General features: G+C 41.1%; 2 protein-coding genes across 5 annotated transcripts in view; both read left to right on the top strand.

The window, feature by feature from the left end:
- Window positions 1-3,366: 3,366 nt before the first annotated feature.
- Window positions 3,367-18,136, top strand: part of hoxb3a (homeobox B3a) — a 50,776-nt gene continuing 36,006 nt past the window's right edge. For 2 of the 4 annotated variants that reach the window (XM_035914514.2, XM_035914520.2), the window contains exon 1: window positions 16,399-16,628. The gene's annotated coding sequence lies outside the window, so the exon portion shown is untranslated. Of the gene's footprint in view, window positions 4,053-16,398; window positions 16,629-18,136 lie in introns of those variants that run through there. The other 2 variants (XM_087837199.1, XM_035914522.2) reach the window with 2 other exon arrangements.
- On the top strand, window positions 10,225-14,465 carry hoxb4a (homeobox B4a). Its single transcript, XM_006806238.3, has 2 exons — window positions 10,225-11,053; window positions 12,331-14,465. The coding sequence occupies exons 1-2, from the start codon at window positions 10,582-10,584 to the stop codon at window positions 12,633-12,635; spliced, it is 777 nt and encodes a 258-aa protein (XP_006806301.2). The 5' UTR covers window positions 10,225-10,581; the 3' UTR covers window positions 12,636-14,465.

An 18,136-nucleotide genomic window follows, 5' to 3' on the forward strand; every position in this document is an offset into this window, starting at 1 on the left:
AGACCGTTCAATTAACCCACCACCAAAAGGTTGACTATTAAACACACTACCAATAATACAATAGCCATAAAACCAGCACTTATTTTGGATTTAAAGTTGCTAATTGAAAATAGCATGTCTAAGTCACTGAACGGCACCTACAATCAGCGCTGGATGCTGGGAATAAACAGAAAGATGCTCTCACTGACTTGTTAGTTTCCTAAGTGTTTGCACTAAAAAGGCCTTTATTAGTGGCCCTTTGTGCAATTTGAATAAAGCCCGGATAACACCAGAACGGACTTGTTTGGCAATGGGTTATGAGAAAGTTCAGGTTATGTCAATATTTGTTCTTTTCAAATATATAATTTAATTTTGTTTTATGTATAGAAGCTGCGATCATTTTAGATAGTTCAGTCACATAATAGTTAATATAATGGAGAAGTATGCATTTAAATAACAGCAGATAGGAAGTAGCTTATAATAACATGCGACATATGTACAATGAAGGAAATATACACATTAACTTGTTGCAACAATCAGTGTGTCACCATCAAGCGTTTTGCCATCACAATGGCGTTTTGCCATTCCAATAATTACTGTGCCTTCTGTGCTAATTCATATTTTCAGAGCGCTTTGGGTGGTGGTGAGGTTGTACTCTTCTTTCTATTTACCTCCATTCTGTGCTTTCAACATGCCTGGGGAGGTCATATTTTTTCCTGAGAATGCAGCTCTCTCGCGCCGCCACCAGAGCCCGCTTTAGACCACTAGGAGGACGAGAATGAGCTCAAAAGACCCCCACGTGCCCTGCTCTGCTCTGCCTGTACCTCTCTCCCTCCCAGCACGTGTACGCGTCCCTTTGAATCCTAACTGACGATAACCTGCAACAACCTCCCGTCTATCTCTCTCTCAGTTAAAATACACAACTGTCAGAGCGGTCGCGCTTCTCTGAAGCTGATTGATGGTGATTGTATAAAAACACACAAGTAGCCTGTGCCATTAAGTGTAAGGTTCAAAAAGTAAGATAAAAAATGTAATTTAAGGACTTAATTATCATTTCCTTTAAACTGCATTGCTAAGTAGCAGCAGACTCAGGTAAAAACACAAAACCAGGCAACATTCAGTCCAGCAAGCAAGTTATTATAGCCTTTAGCTACTATAGGTTTCCTCCGTCTTATTCCGGCCCGGGCAAAGACGTCTTATTATCAAGAGAAAAACATAACTGGATGTCCGAGCTACTACCCAGCCTGTACAGACAGGGTCACTGAGTTGAAGGGTCAAAAGTTCACCGTCTTGCGTGAGTTCCGCCCTCGTCTCTACTCACTCACTCCACCCTGGACCAATTGCTGTATGTCAAAGGCAAAAACGGAGGAGGGAGGGAGTCAGAGTAGCCGAGGTTGGGAAGGGGGTACGGATGAGAGAAATGATAGCAGGAGGCAAAGGAGAGGCGAAGGCCTGACCTTGCCTTCTCTTCCCCAGTAATAACAGCAAAGCTCCTCCTGCAACAATAATGTGCGGGCGGGCAGAGAAAATGGAGGAGTCAAGGTGGTGGGAGGGGAGGAGGTAAATGGATGTCTGGGGGGATTACAGGTGTTTGGTACACATTTTGTTCACACCAGCTAGAGTTTGTTTCAAGTATTCACGTTCTTTTTTCTTCTTCTTTTTTTACACCCTTATACTGAGATGAATTACCCTTAATACAGTTTGAAATAAATGTAAAGCTTTTTGAATATTTGGCACACGCGTGCATGCGCGCGCTCACCTGCATAACTAGATAAATGTGGTCTTCAAGCAGTGGTTTTATATTTGATACTAAGACATGTAGATGTGGGTTTGAGGATGCAAGTTTAGTAAAGCAGAGCTCTTCCTCTCCGGAGTCTTATAGGCACAGCCTTGTAAAAAAAAAAAACAAAAAAAAACAATCAAACTCTTATCTCGCTCTACATCCAAAAAAATATTACTCCCCTTATCTGATTTTTCCTTTGCGAGATTAACGTCCTGTCCCGTTTGCTTGGATTTCCCCCAGACGTCTTTTTCATTTTCTCATTCTTTCTTTCCGGTGCTGCTAATAATAACAGCAATAATAATAATAATATAAAATGAACTAAAGTTTTTATAGAAAATCTAGGGAAATTTAATAATTGTTGCAGTGTTACATTCGGATATTCGTCCAACTCGAGCGATGCTGCGCAATCATTTCTCATAATCTAATAAATTTAACCTTAAAGATGATGATTAGAAGTAATCTTAAACAGAACCTTTTCTGTTAGAACGGGGCAGTGTAGAGAGGGAAAGGATGTGGACTCTTGGAACAGCTGATTTTCTCAATAAATTAAAGAATAAACAATGAATCAACTTTGGCATAAAACAGGCTGACTTTTTGCCTTTTCCACCAGTACACATACGCACATCCTCCGAAGGTAATGGGAGAATAACTCAGTTCAAAAATGTTGCGTTTCTCTGGGTTCATCCAAAGTTCACCTCATTAATTCAGTGTATGTCGCAGCCCACGCGCTTGTCTGCCTATAGCAGAACGGTTTTAATAATCTAGCTTCCCCATTTGCCCGTCTATAAGCACCAGTTTCTTTGCCTTGGTCCTTATCTATCCAGATACATACGAAAATATAACCCAAACTGAACAGGTACCGAACAGAAACCTATATTATACCGATAAAATGTTCAAATTTAAGCGCTCGGTGGACGTGTAGCTGCCGTGAACTCGATAAGAATCTATTGGCAGGTTGCAGAGAGTAATAATATCAACATAAATCCACCTGATACCCATGTCCGCAGGTTCCAAGACCGTTGAGCACAATACAAGCATCTGTTTATACGAACCCCGCTGAAGTGCACTGCATTTGTTTGGACAAAATATTCTTTTACAACTCTCTGAAGAGGCGGTGTCGTTATACGATCTGGGTCCACATGTCACCGTGCACTATTTATATCTATGCAACAAAAGGAAAAGGAGAAATGATCCTGGAAGAAAAGACTAAGACTGTGTGTGTGTGTGTGTGTGTGTGTGTGTGTGTGTGTGTGTGTGTGTGTGTGTGTGTGTGTGTGTGTGAGAGAGAGAGAGAGAGAGAGAGAGAGAGACCCCCTTCTTCCTCCACATGTACAGGCCATTTTTCTTCGAATTAATGACTCCAACTCAATTTAGTATGACAGAGAGAGAGGAGGAGAAGAAAGACAGAAAGAGGGGATGAGGCACAGAAAGGAGTGAAAGAGAGGTGGAAATGGCAGAAGAAAGGGTGGGGAAAGGGGAGGGAGTGGGAGAGTGAGAAAGAGAGGGAGAGGCTTGGCTTTGCTCGGGGTGAACTGGAGGTCAGCGCGTCTCACCAATATTAAAATGCGTACCGGGGACGCGGGGTGACACGCCTCGCCCGTTAAACAAAGAGTGTGCCAAACTGGCAGATTAATTTGAAAACTTGAGTTCATGCACACGCACACAACACTTAATGCCTTAAAGAGCCCACAGTCTTCACAGAAGCCCTGCTCTCGCGCTCTCTCAGCCCCAAACAGCTCCCTGTAGGACCGGAAAACACGGGGAACGGCCACCGGTGATGGGGGAAAGAAGAGTGCTTTATCACTGAACATTTTTAGCGCTTGGCTGTGATGTCGCAGGGTGAAGCTTTGCCGTTGTTTGCGCTGGATTGTCGCCATTACACTGGCCCTTGCTCTAACACTATCACCGCATTTAGGCACGGATTGTGAACCGTGCTTGTCTGACAGATCCTTGTTTACTCTCACCACAGGGTCTATCTCTGCCCGTGTGCCGGCACGCTCGTGAGCGGGGTGTCCGCGGAAATGACAAGGACTTTTTTTTCTTTTTCGAAGAGGTCAAAAACATCTGTGGCGTCGAAAGAGAGGAGAGAGCGAGAGAGAGAAAAGGGAGACTGAGGTGTGAAAGCTGAATTAGGAGGGAGGCTTCGCAGTACGGAGGGAAAAAAACGTGGAACGCAGCTGCCGAATTATTGCAGATGTAAAGAAGAAGAAGATAATGGTAACATAAAAAAATGGTTGAGCTTAACGTGACGACGCTAGAACGGAAAGGAGGATCCGCGAGCTTCAGAAGAGTGAGTACAAATCGCGCTGTAGAAGAACAAGCTGCCTCATCTGCATATGTGTATGCCCGCATTTTACTCGCACCGTGTATTTGTGTGGCAGGTGCTTTGCCCACGCTGGGAGGGAAGAGGGGAAGACCACGTGTAAGAGTTGGTGCAAAACCCCCTCCTTACCTTCCATCACTGCCACCCCCCCCTTCCACCCAAGAAATTTTTTTACGATATAGTGACCTTATCAATTCATATTTTTGGACTGTTGGAGGCTGTGCACGTCACACTGCGGGGACATGAACTGTGTGTTTCATCTGTGAGAGCTACATTTCCTTTCAATACCCAGGCTATTAATTTGCTAGCCTAATTAAGCTTGGAGCTATCCTACTTGAGAGTGCATTTTATACAATTTAGGGTGACTAAGGTTTTACATATCCAAGAAGCACAGTTTTTGCTCTTCTCAACCAGATAGATAGATAGATAGATAGATAGATAGATAGATAGATAGATAGATAGATAGATAGATAGATAGATAGATAGATAGATAGATCATCACGGGTGAAGGCCGTGCACCCTACTACAGATGCATGTGAGTTATTTTGATTCACCATTAGCATCGCTGCAGTTTTTTTCATATGCTGTTTCCTACGCCACGTGGTATATGAAGCTTAGGCCGATAAATGCCACAGTTTTTCAGGTGTATATTACTGACCGCCTGTTTCTCTCTTCCTCTGGTTGTGAGCTTATATTCGGATAAAACGGCTCCGATTATGCAGGGAGCATAATCGGAGCAATAATTTGTTTCTTTTGTTTCTTTTCTGCTTCTCTGTCTGTACAGAGAAGCTATTCCTGGTCCTATATCATATGCTACTAACAGGACAAAAAAGTAGCCTAAGTTACTGCAAGCTTTATGTATTAGGCTAAATTATTATTATTATTATTATTATTATTATTATTATTATTATTATTATTATTATTATTATTATTACTTGTCTTTTTAGTATGTTGAGTATCGAGAAGGCTTATGATTTCGCTGTATCAGGGGAAGAAGATGCGATGTTTTGGAAATGTGAGGGAAATAATTATATTTGCTCCGGCTCAACCCACTTCGCTTATCTTGTTCTTTTAGCACTATCCAGTTGTACCTACCGTCAGTCTCCACATTATATATATATATATATATATATATATAATTTATTTATTTATTTTTCTCCAGACGAATACTTGCCACAGGGAGGGACGTGCTGCAACGCTTCATTTTTCCCTCTCTGTCCGTTAATTTGCATGACAATAACCAGGGGAATGGAGCTCAATTTATTTTTCAAACTGCACAAAGAAGTAAAGCACATTTCTCTTCTTCGTCGTTGTCCCTGTAGCTTTTTCGCCTCGGTAATATTTCAGAACACTGACAAGTCCGGTCGCTGCACATAATAGGGCCGTTTAACCCTTCAGTATGTTCGCTCTAGTTTTCTCTTACCAGACTTAAACCATATAAGACCTTGTGTTGTGGGAAAGTTCTTAGTAGTTTAAAAATGTAAAAAAAAAAAAAAAAAAACCATAAATAAATTAAATTAAATAAAAAAAACCCTCTCAAAATAGCAGTTTTCTGGTAGGATAGTATTGTATACGAAGCGCACGATTTTGTACTTCTAACACAAGTATAGCCTACAAGACTTTTTCATCTGTCTCTACTGTGAAATCTCACTATTGCTATCCCTTCAATTTGAACTCATACTTTAGTGTCCGTTTACATAACTGTGTTTCAAATAAGAATTTAATCCCAGTTTACTGTTAACTACAAGCATTGTGCGACAGGTGTTTTTAACAGCTTTCAGCGGTAGCTGAGATTGTGGGCTTCTGAGACGAAGACATTTGAAAGTCGTAAATTGTAATGGGGGCGGCTTTTGAACGTATTTATTCTCCTGTTTCCTGAATATTTTATTGCTTTTCATTTCACCCCTAACTTCTTGAGCTACCACTTGAGCCTATGTGGTGTTTCAGCTGTAAAAGGAATTGACCCGCAATAAAACTCACATGCTGAAATGCAAATCGCTGACCTTTTCCATTCTCTTTATTTCGCACTACTGCGTGCTGTCCTCCTTTAGCTCCACTCTCCCGCTTGAAATATGCGCTGATATTACGTTTACATGCTATAGCTTAGAGAGACACCATGACTTTTTAATTGTTTGACTGTGTAGCACTAAATGAAGTATTTTCGCGTGTGGACGTGAAGTGGCCCTTAGCCTCCGACAGGTTAGGATTTATAATGTTTATCTAAACCGTAAGATCAAATCAGTGTATTTTACAACTAGTAAAATAGGCTAGACAGATCCTTATCATGTTTTGCTACTATTGCATAGCATGATGTCTAGATCATAAGACTCTTTTCTGGCAACAAGATCGCTTTGTTTTTGTCTCCTTGTATCTTAATACCTGTGAGTGTGTCTGGATCTGAGCTTCGCACACTGACCTTTACCTGTAGCCCCAAACAATGGGCCGCCCGTCTACTGAATGACTACTGCTGACAGACTTGACAGAGGGAAGGGAAGTGCCCCAGTCAGACTTAACACACCTTGATCGATACCTGAGATGACCTGCAAAGCATAGAGAGAGGTCAAGGTTACAAAGAAACACACACACATAGATAGATAGATAGATAGATAGATAGATAGATAGATAGATAGATAGATAGATATTCTGTATTTCATTTCTATGTAGGAATACATATACTTCATGTTATATATATTAATTGTATTTATTGTAAATGGTAAACCGTAGTAACTGTGATAATTACAAAATAACATTATTTAAACTGTAGGTATTTACCCATAAATCATAACTAATCTTCCTATCATATCACAGCGATCAGTTCCTATAAATAAATCATAAATAGATCATAAATAAATAAGTTACTTATTTCAGTTATTGTTTTAATTAGGTGCACAACGAGCGTTAGAGTCACAAAACCTACGTGGGAGCAGCGTGACAGAAAATATCACTATATCAGGACAAACATGTGACCGAGAACAGAATGCCACTCCTTTATAAATTGCATTTAAATTGTTTATTTATGATCTATTTATAGGAACTGATCGCTGGGATATCATAGGAAGATTAGTTGTGGTTTATGGGTAAATACCTACAATTTAAATAATGTTATTTTGTAATTGTCACAGTTACAACGGTTTACCATTTACAATAAATACAATACAACACGCGCGCGCGCGCGCGCACACACACACACACATATATATATATATATATATATATATACATGAAGACATAAAAATAGGTCCTCCCTATACAATCATCTCTATGGTGGCTGATGAGATCATTTTTTGATTCATTTAAATCAGACTTTTGAAGACTGACTGCAATTCATTTAGTACAGTGAACGGACAATCATCCATTTATTCACCACTCCATTCATTCTTCAGTCAGATGCTCAGAACTATTTCTGATAGGACTGTGTTTCCCTGTGCCAAGTGATTTGTCTTTTCTTCATTAATTTGTTTTCATTCTGTTAGTTGCTGCACAGTTGGAGATGCCAGGATCTTTTTTCTTCTTCTTCTTTTCTTTCTTTTCCTCTTTGCCCCCTTTTGTGACTAATTACAACTTTAGTTCTAATTAAATTTTATTTGAGTTACTTTTGTAGAGAGTTCATGAATATTTTGAGATTCAATCAAACTTTTTTTAATTTCAAAATCAAAATCAAAAGAAAAAAAATGAGCATTCATTTACCAAAAAATGTAGTTGATGAATATATATATATATATATATATATATATATATATATATATATATATATATATATAGATAGATAGATAGATAGATAGATAGATATAAATATATATATATATATATATATATATATATATATATATATATATATATATATCTATATATATATATATATATATATATATATATATATATATAGATATATATATATATATATATATATATAGATATATATATATAGATATATATATACATATAGATATATATATATAGATATAGATATATATATGCAGTTATTTAACGCACATTCCATTAAAACCAAGTAAGGCCTCTTTTGTTTTTGTAGGCCATATTTATGCTTGCAGCTCCACAGTGAAATTTCAGTACTGGAGCCCACCTATATTGCTTGCTCCGACCACATATACCTTATTTCACGACTTTATATATATATATATATATATATATATATATATATATATATATATATATATATATATATATATATATATATATATATATATATATATATATATATATATATATATATATATATATATATATATATATATATATATATATATTGCTTGTTTGGTTTTGGGTTTCCTTCTTGTTCTTTTTTTGTTTCTTTGCTTTTTTGGACACCGTCGAGTTACAGGAAGCGTGAAAGTATTATAACTTCATCTGCCAACTCCCCACCCGCGGTGAGAGGGTCACGGGTCAGAGATAGTACTGACGAATGGAACTGTCCTATAGTGGCAACACACGGGAATTTCTCTAAGCAATAAAATCCTGTGGACGGCGTAGATTTTCGCCCCCACACCGTCACTGTCAGTCAATGTCTTCTATATCTACCCTGTAGATCCGGATTTGTGTAAAAATCATTAATAAAATCACAAATTCGCTTCTAGGGGAGTATATAGTGGATTTATACACAACGGCGTCGAAGGATCCAACACAGTGAGGAGATGCCTTCAGCTACGGTTCCTGGCTGGTACAGCTTTTGTTCAGTTAGATTTTTATAAAATTCGTTCGTTTAAAAAAGAGGGGGAAAAAGAAAGGAAGGAAAGGGGAGTTTTGTAATTTTCAAAATGCATTTGGACACATAAATACAGACGTGCATTTAAAACCACTTGTGTCTGTTCGGTGATAAAACTCAACTATTATTTATTCTGATCATCAGAACGCTTTGCTGTCTTCAATCCCAACTCCAGGCTGAATTGGACTTTTTATTTCTTGTTGAAAAATGATGCTGCCTGCTTCACTGTTCATTCGAGAAGGCGTGAGGGGGTGGGGGTGGGGGGGATTTCGAGACGGTCAATTTTCTCGAAACAAAGGACTTTGACATCTACATCATCATTCCCGTGTTTGTGTGCGGGTCTGAGCATGAACCTTTTATCGTATAACACCAGCGAAAGCGGACTGCAACTTCTCCAATCTACCGAACGCAATGTTTGTGTTTTCTTTTACTTTAAATGTGTTTTGCCACGTTTTGATGCTGATGATTATAGAAAAAGCAATTCTGTGCAAAAGGTAGTTATAGAGAATAATCAGATTTATCAGTGGTGGATGCTGGAACGTGCTTCCCTTGTCTGCAAGCAAAAACCTTTGTTTTTCGCTGTTTTGTTAAAGTAAAAAGAAGCGACACCAAGCAGAGATTGAGACTGTGCTACATGACACTGTGTCAGTATCTGACACGAGGAAACAAAACTCTCAAAGTCTGTGGCAGCTTGTGTGAGATGGTCAAAGTTGACAAGATGGGTTCCAAAACAAAGAGCGTCGTACCTCTGTTCAGTAACAGCTCAAGGGCAAACGCATGGAGTGCGTGGAGTCAATATGCCACGGAAGTTGATATTAGAAAGTGCGTGGAAACAAGTCCTGTTTATTCATGCGATCCCGGTCCAGGCAGAATTACTATGCGAGGCCAGTTAAAAATGTGAAATGTTGAATGGAAGCCTGTAGGAGCAAGTTTTTTTCTCTATTCTTTTTTTTAGGGGGTGGTGGGTCTCGTCTCTAATGCAAAGGTCTGCCGGTGATTTAGGAGGTATGTAACCTGAATTAGTTGATGAATTTTCTATCGATCCCAAACAAGCCAAATTTATCTCTGACACAGTGCTGCTGCTGGGTGGCGGCGCAATAGAAGAGCCGGGCCACTCTCCAATTCTCGTTATTAGCGATTAGCGAAGAGCAGGAAAAAAAGCACATCCAAACACACACATCAACTTTAAATCTCCCCAGCACTTTCTTTCTGTTGCTTTTTCCTCTGTATTTGTCTATTTAAAGTTCCAATCGGACGCGTCAGAAGCAGAGAGGGTTCAGTTGCAATGCGGCGTGGGGCGTGTGTGTGCGTGACTTCGTGTGTGTGTGTGTGTCGTGGGGGGGGGGGGGGGGGGGGTGTACTCTTCGTCTGCGCCGTACTCTTTTGCTCGACTTTGGCAAAGCAGAGTGGATTTTTTATAGTCAGTGACGCACTTTGTTAATTTTATAATTCTCTGTCTGCTGAAGTGGAGAGATATAAAGAGGAGACATATGGAGAGAGACGGGAAAAGTATTGAGCGCCCACGAACTGAGGGCATATAATACTGCGCGTGCTGGGGCCGTGTTTATCCTTAATCCTATTTCCTTATCCGGGGTTCCTCCTGGATGTGCGCCATTGGCCGACTGTAGTCACGTGGTGTCTTAACTTTGTTCACTTGACAGAAAAGTAGGAGGGTTCAACGGAACAGGAATAACCGAAGAGTAAAGGGATGAGATATAAATTTTAGTTATATATTTTCCAAGTAGGTGCAGTTCCACAAAAAGACAGAAATTAATGGCCATGAGCTCCTATTTGATCAACTCCAACTATGTGGACCCCAAGTTTCCACCTTGCGAGGAATACTCACAGAGTGACTATTTGCCCAGTCACTCTCCGGATTATTACAGCTCCCAGAGAGAGGAGCCTGCTCCCTTCCAGCCGGACTCTCTTTACCACCACCATCAGCACCACCCGCACCAGAACCACCAGCAGCAGCAGCGAGCCGAGCCGCCATACACACAGTGCCAGCGTGGATCGCAGACCGCTTCGGTGGTGATGTCCCCACGAGGTCATGTCGTCGCCCCGACCGGACTGCAGACCACTCCACTCCCGGAGCAGAGCCACCGCTGTGATTCCGTGACACCGAGCCCGCCTCCACCTCCGTCTTGCGGTCAACCACCCCACAGCCAAAGCAGTTCTTCCCCAACAAGCACTCGTAAGGACCCCGTAGTGTACCCGTGGATGAAGAAAGTTCATGTAAACATCGGTAAGAGAAGCATACAAACTTGTTTCTCTCCCCCCCTTTCTTTTTCTTTGTGCCCGTGTATAGTCAGCTAGGTTTCCACCGTGAAAAGCTCCCCCTTTTTTCCTTAGGAGTAGTAGGAGAGTAGCCTTTGGGTCGAGATTTACGATCGTCTGTTTGCGGAGCCAATATAATTACACCCTCCATAAATTTTTATTACACCTCTCCGCTGAGGTGCCTTTTGAAGTCCGATCTCTCGTTCGTCGGCTCTAATTCGTCGCCTTATGACAACTCAGACCGAGCCCATAAGTTAGCTTTTATGCTGTGATAATTTGATTTTAAGTGGCCGGGTTGTATAAACGGTGTACTTTACTCTGTCTAGCCTTCCTTCCCCAGTCGTTGTTCCATGGGAGGGAAAGTTTTATAGCAGCTGAAATATTCATGTTTATGGATCCGGTCGTAAAACACTAATGCAAGACCGAATAGCTGCAGTCTATTATAGCTTATCTGTGATGCTCTAACATACTTGCTGCATACTGGGATAAGCGGAGTCACTTTTGCACCGTAATGCACTCACTCCGCTTCGCTGTATACTTGATAAGAAAGAAGAAGAAGAAAGCTTTGTTTCTTTCATTTTCATTCTCTCTCTCTGCTTTCTCTGTTTGCTGGCTGCGTAAAAACTGTACGTTGCAGTTTTTGAAATTTGTTGAATCATGACCTAATCTGTCAGTGACTGTCGTACATATTACCCACCCCTTCACCCCTACCGCAAACGTTGCTGTACCACCACCTTTTATTCCTAAACACCAGGTAATAGACGATGCTACAATCTCTCGAATAACATGCTGAAAGGGACGCTGCAATTGGCCCTGCTGCTTGCCATGATCCTCTATTGCAATGCTGGTCGTACGTTGCGCAGACGTGTCAGTACAGCGCCGCTTTTCAAGCTTACATCACAACATTTGGACATCAATTGCAAGCTGGCAGTATTGCCAGGATTCCCACCGCCGCAGGGCCCAGAATGACACCTGACAACACGTTTCAAAATATAATCTCCTCCTCAAAGGAGACACTGTAAAATAAACCAGCCAGGCTGTAAGCTCGGCGTCTGACAGGAAAGGATGAAAGGGGCTGCAGTCATGTCCCATTTTGTAGATCCAAACGCATTATTATTATTATTATTATTATTATTATTATTATTATTATTATTATTATTATTATTATTATTATTACTACTACTACTACTACTACTACTACTACATGTTAATGCTATAACGTTCATTGTTATTATTTCTCTACAGTAAGTTCAAACTACACTGGGGGTGAGCCGAAGCGCTCGCGAACGGCCTACACGCGCCAGCAGGTTCTAGAGCTCGAGAAGGAGTTCCACTACAACCGGTACTTGACGCGCAGGCGCAGGGTGGAGATTGCGCATACGCTGTGTCTGTCGGAACGGCAGATCAAAATCTGGTTCCAGAACCGGAGGATGAAATGGAAAAAGGACCACAAGATGCCCAACACCAAGGTCCGCTCTGGAACAGGCAGCAACAATACAAACTCCCAGGCTCTAGCCGGATCCCAGAGCCGTTCTTCCGGACCACTATAGCCCATTCTTTGGCTGTTTGTCTGATGCAGGCAATTTGTCCTTCCCCCTTTGCTCCCTGAATCCCATACTGAAAAGACGGGCCTGACACGCTTGCAACCACCGGAACCTGCACTTTGGGCCGGAATGTTTTTGGTATGGGGGGAGAGAGAGATGTCATAGCCGCCGTTCTGGCCCTGATCTGCGCTGATGTTTCTCACAATAATATGACCTTATGATGTAAAAAGGGATGGCAAGGGAGATTTCCTTTATATATGAAAATGATCAAAACTACCCGAAGAAGATGAAAGAACTAAGAGAACGTTGCTTTCGCCCGCTTTCCTTCTTTGCCTTCCTCTCTGTACTCGTCCTTTTATAATCCTCTCTCTCCCCCTCTCTCTCTATTATCCATCTCTCTCTCTCTATTTCTAACTCTTTCTCTCTCCTTCCCTCTGACAGAGCAAGGGGTGGTAGGCTGAAGATACTGTTCCCAGCGCGTGTGTGGTTCTTTTCCTGTTCCTTTACTATTCAAGACTTCTTTTAATTGAAAGATGCATCCTCGTTTTCATCTTTAATCATGCCAAATTCTGCCCCCGTTTGTAATCTTTACTTTGTGGGTATATAGCAAAAGGGTGAACTGCTCTTCCCAATACACCACTCCCTACGACATCCGTACTACTACTACTACTACACACACACATCATCACCACCACCCTCACCCCCATTGTTACACTTAAGGCGCACGTGTAATATATTGAACTCTCCTTTGGTCAAGTGAAGCATTCTTGCACTCCATACACACTCATAGAAAAGTCACACATGCTCGCTTACCTCTATGTGTCCTTATAGTACTTTAACATAAGATATAAACCACGATATGATCCAAAGTAACACCAGGCAGTTTGCCGTCTTGCTGTTTAAACTTCTGGTGCGTTTGTTTTGTTAAACGGCGAACTATAGTTTTTCATTTTTAGTTCTAGTTCTTTTTGAATTTAGTGTTGAATGTAAAATGTTGTTGATGCTGAGAGTGACGATGAGCGTTTTGTGATCAGTTGATTGTTCGTAATATGATGTTGTATACAAGCAAACAGTGTAACAGGGTTATTAAAGTGAAATTAAGTAATTTCCATCAACTTACAAAAGACACTAATGATCACACCAAAATCCCTGTACAGATACTTTAATGATGACAGAAACACAGCACTATACGATGTACTACCTATTACCTCAGTTCTGTGTGTGTGTGTGTGTGTGAGTGTGCTCGCGCGTGCGTTTGTGTCTCTATCTATACGCGCTGGATCGGACGATATTGATAAGTTTATTTTTTTATGTAATTTTTTTCGCTCGTTTAATGAAGTGAAAGCTTTCTGAGCTCCTATATTTTTAAAATTGTGTGAAAAGTTTTTATTATTATTATTATTATTATTATTATTATTATTATTATTATTATTATTATTATTATTATTATTATTATTATTATTATTATTACCTGCCATACAAAAAATCTTGTGGACATTTAAAAAGACAATTCCACAACTGCAGCAAAGAGACATTCATACAAAGTATCCTCTGCATGAAAAGTGATTTATTTCTTTTTAGATCCCCCTTTGTTCTTTCTCCGCGCATTAAATGCGCGCGCACTTCATTTTCTTTTTGTCCCTTCCTCGTTTATTCTTTCACTTTGTGTCTCTTTTTAGATATTTTATTCTAAAAGTGTTATTTCTTTCCACTGATGCCATTTTCTTAACATTCCAAAGATCCCTTTCGATCGTTATTGATGAAATGGTGCTGGTGAACATGTGTTACATCCCCCGATGTGTATGTTGCTCCGTCCTCTTATTTGTAAATAGTCCATAGACATTTAAATAAATGACTGAAAACGTACCCTTTCTATCTTATTATTATTACTTGTTATTTTTCTATTTTCTATATATAAAATGGGTTTTCTAGGAATAACAGTTTGGAGTCCTGTTGAATTTTACTGTTTCTGCTCACCTCCCCAGATTTGAGTAGTAGAAGAAATGCTTCCATACACAACAGTTTCATACAATTTCACATTTGGTTTTTCCTGCAAAGGCAAAGCAACCTGTCTTTCGAAATCAAGATCCTGCTATGATTAATCTGTCCCGGCCGTGAGTGATCTTGGTACATTACATCCTGTAATCTCGTTTTAAATCACAAACCGTCCCTCCGTTTCGCGGCCGTCCTCCGGTTAATTTAACGGCTGCTCAGATGCGCTTGCACCGGACCGGCACACCATAGGTGACAGCTCCCCCCCTTCTTCCTTTCTGTGTGTAGTTCTGAAGAACAAAATTAAATAGTTTCTCGGTTCGTGGTCTCTTAATGTGCTAATGAGTCTAATTTTTGCACCACACTGTTTTTTTTTCTCTCTGCTCCTTTCGTTGTTTTCTGGACTGCTGAGCGCGCGCGCGCACATACACACACACACATACACACACACACTATATATATATATATATATATATATATATATATATATATATATATATATATATATATATATATATATATATTACAAAAAGGGAACGGGCCCGCGCCATAGCTCAAACCCTGACAACCAAATAGATAATCAACAAGACGAATGGCTTCTTTTGTAAGGCGCGGCTCCCGTATTAATTTTCATTTTCTTTTGTTAGAACAGGTATCGAAAAATATAGAGAAAAGGGAGGGGGGCACGAGAAAATAGCATTCTTCTCGATGAACTTTAAACAAAAAAAGTGTGCCCCCCAAATTGGTTCTCTCGTATTCCTCGGCCCAGAGAAGATTCCCTATTACTTGTTGGTTGATTTCTCCCTGGGCTTCTTGCCACACAGACTCACGTTGCCCATTTATCTGTTTTCTTCCCATTTATGAGAGGTTTCTCCAGCGCAAAAAGCCACCTCCAATTAAACTGTACCCCTAGATGTGCTCGGGCACCCACTCGCGTAGTCAAAACAGTAAAATCGTACATTTCACTGTGTCATTAGTGAAACATTTAATCTCGTCTTTTGTTTTTCTATATTAAACAACGTGATTTAATCCAAATATATTAGGCCTGCATCTCCAGTTGTTAAAAGTAAGCAGGAATTTTCTTCCTATATTGTGAGAACAATAGTGGTTTAATATCGCCTTCTTCACCCTGAGGCTGTATACCTCTCCTTATAATATGATATTTGTGTCCAAATGTGGTAATATCTGCTACACATCAGTTGTCCCATATTGGAAATCTCAACACATTCGCACATGTATACACACACACACACAATGACGACCTAAAGCCCCAGGGCACTGAGCATTCTCAGTTAAAATAAATGATTTGCGTGCAGGCTGACAATTTTGCATAATAAAATCCACCAAAAAATCCTTATTATTATTACTATTTATTTATTTATTTATTTATTTATTTATCTTCCTTTATCAGCCGGGACATTCTGCTGCTTCTGTGAAAGCAAGCAGATTTTTGTGAGGATGCCCGACCCCCACCGCACACATATCAAATCTCTGTGGAAAAAAAACATGCTCACCGCCATTATTTTCTGGACAGGACAGAGGGGACGGCCCCTTAAGAAAAATGCGAAAATTATACAAGAAACAATCATTAATCACTTGTTCTTCTTTAAACACTTCTTTTGCTTTTCTTCTTCTCTATTGTCATCCGGCAGCCACACACAAGACCCCTTCTGGAGGTGGTGGTGGTTGGGGGGGTTGCCAGAGAAACAGAAGAGAAAAAAGGAGACGTCTTGGAAGACACTACGAAGACACCCCCCCCCCCCCCCCCCCCCACACACACACACACACATACACACACACACACACCTCCTTTACACACACGCCTCCCCTTTCCACCCAAGCTATTTTTTACTCTACATAAATATGCTTCCATAAGAAGAAGAAGAAAAACTTTTTTTCTTCCTCGTTGGAAAGAAGAAAATCTCTCCAAAGAAACTCCAACAAACCATTCAGAAATCCCCCACGACGAAGCAGAAGATGGCTCACGGGTCGATAAAAGTAAGAAAGGTAAGGGCCTGAGGCTAAATTTTGTCTTTTCTTTCTCTGCTTTGGCTTCTGTTTCCTTGTGTTGTGGTGTTTTATGGTTTTATTGCCCCCGCGCATTTGGCGAGGTCACGCTGTAAGAGCATTTACGGCCGTGGGGTCTTTGACTGCAAGCGCTTTGGGAGTGTTTGTGTTGGAATGAGCCTGTGTGTGTTTGCTGGCCACCTATACGGCTATAGATGACGGGCCGGTGTTGTGCTCTTTATTCCTTCAGTTTATGCAACCATTGGTGTTAACTCTGCGTCTGTCAACCACGAGATCCGACGCTTCCTAAACAGCTGCTGTTGTGCGTCGAACGTGCTGCGGTGCGTCTTTTACGCATGGTATTTGTAAAGAGCCCGTTTTTGTGTGCTTTTTCGAAAGGCTGATCTTTAATTTTTGATAGGTTATATAATATTATCGAGTTGCTAACTAAACAAGGATGCCTATGGAGTCCCGTATTACTCAAGGAAAATTATAAATGTTGTTGCTAATATGTGACAGAAAGGCCCACGAGAATAATTTCTGGTTCCTGGAACTTATTATGCATTTTTTCTTAGCTGCGTTTCTGCGGTTATAAAGTGTTTCTGTGGTTTAGGACCTATACCTTTTAATGAGATATTGTTAGTGTATATGTGTGTGTACTCTGTTTGCCAGGTGCAGGCTACAGACACTGCAGTGGGAATATGAATAATACGGCCTTCGGTTAGACAGGGGCGGGGGGGGGGGGGGGGGGGGGGTTAAGCGAACTGAGGGGGCGCGCTGGTTAATGAATACTGTCTCGGTTGCGCTTCAAAACAATTTAGCTCGAAAACAAACGGTTCGCGAGGCTTTTCAAATGAACTGCCAATGATCGCCGGTCGCGATGCGAGCTCAGGGCCTCCGCTATCTGCTGAGCCTAACAGCGACGGCCTCAAGAAGCGCGTTCACTTCAGTTTGACCCCTTCAGAAATCAATCTGCCAGCGATTCAAATTAAGGGGTAGCGTTCTGCTAGATGGGCCTTCAACCTCTCAAGGGGACGCGTGGTGCGGCGTGATTCGATGTGTGGAAAGGAAGGACAAAACGGAATAGAAAGAAAAAAGAGAAGGAGAGATGGAGGAGGGAAAAAAATCAATGGTCATACACGGAATGGCCAAGCTAAGGCCACAGAGGGTTCAGCCAGGGGACACGTTTTTTTCTGACCGATGAGGTCCAGTGGCTCTGAAACCAGAGGCTGACCTGTGGCTCCCCTCTTCATCCTCCACACCACACCTACCCCCTCTAGTCCCTGTCCCCCTTGACCTCACTAGGTTGCGCTCCCTCGGACATTCCCAGACCTCCAGAGCCACCAGGCCATTTAGTCATAACAGACTGAGTTCAGGGCACTGTAACCCAGGGGTACAACAGTGATATCTCCACTCCCACACCCAAACAGACAGACAGCAGACAACCCATCCACCTCTATAGGGGTCAGTAAGAAGCCACTGCTGACTGGGACTTCAACTGAAGTGTG

The sequence above is a fragment of the Neolamprologus brichardi genome, unplaced genomic scaffold, assembly GCF_056152115.1.
Source record: "Neolamprologus brichardi isolate AB-2024 unplaced genomic scaffold, ASM5615211v1 NODE_ptg000031l+_length_7269946_cov_1, whole genome shotgun sequence".
NCBI lineage: Eukaryota > Metazoa > Chordata > Actinopteri > Cichliformes > Cichlidae > Neolamprologus > Neolamprologus brichardi.

What these genes read in the sequence shown, in the direction of transcription:
- hoxb4a (XM_006806238.3), top strand. Translation starts at nt 10,582, where the DNA reads ATGGCCATGAGCTCCTATTTGATCAACTCCAACTATGTGGACCCCAAG. An exon ending in GAAAGTTCATGTAAACATCG is followed by an intron (nt 11,054 to 12,330) that starts GTAAGAGAAGCA and finishes ATTTCTCTACAG; the next exon opens with TAAGTTCAAACTACACTGGG.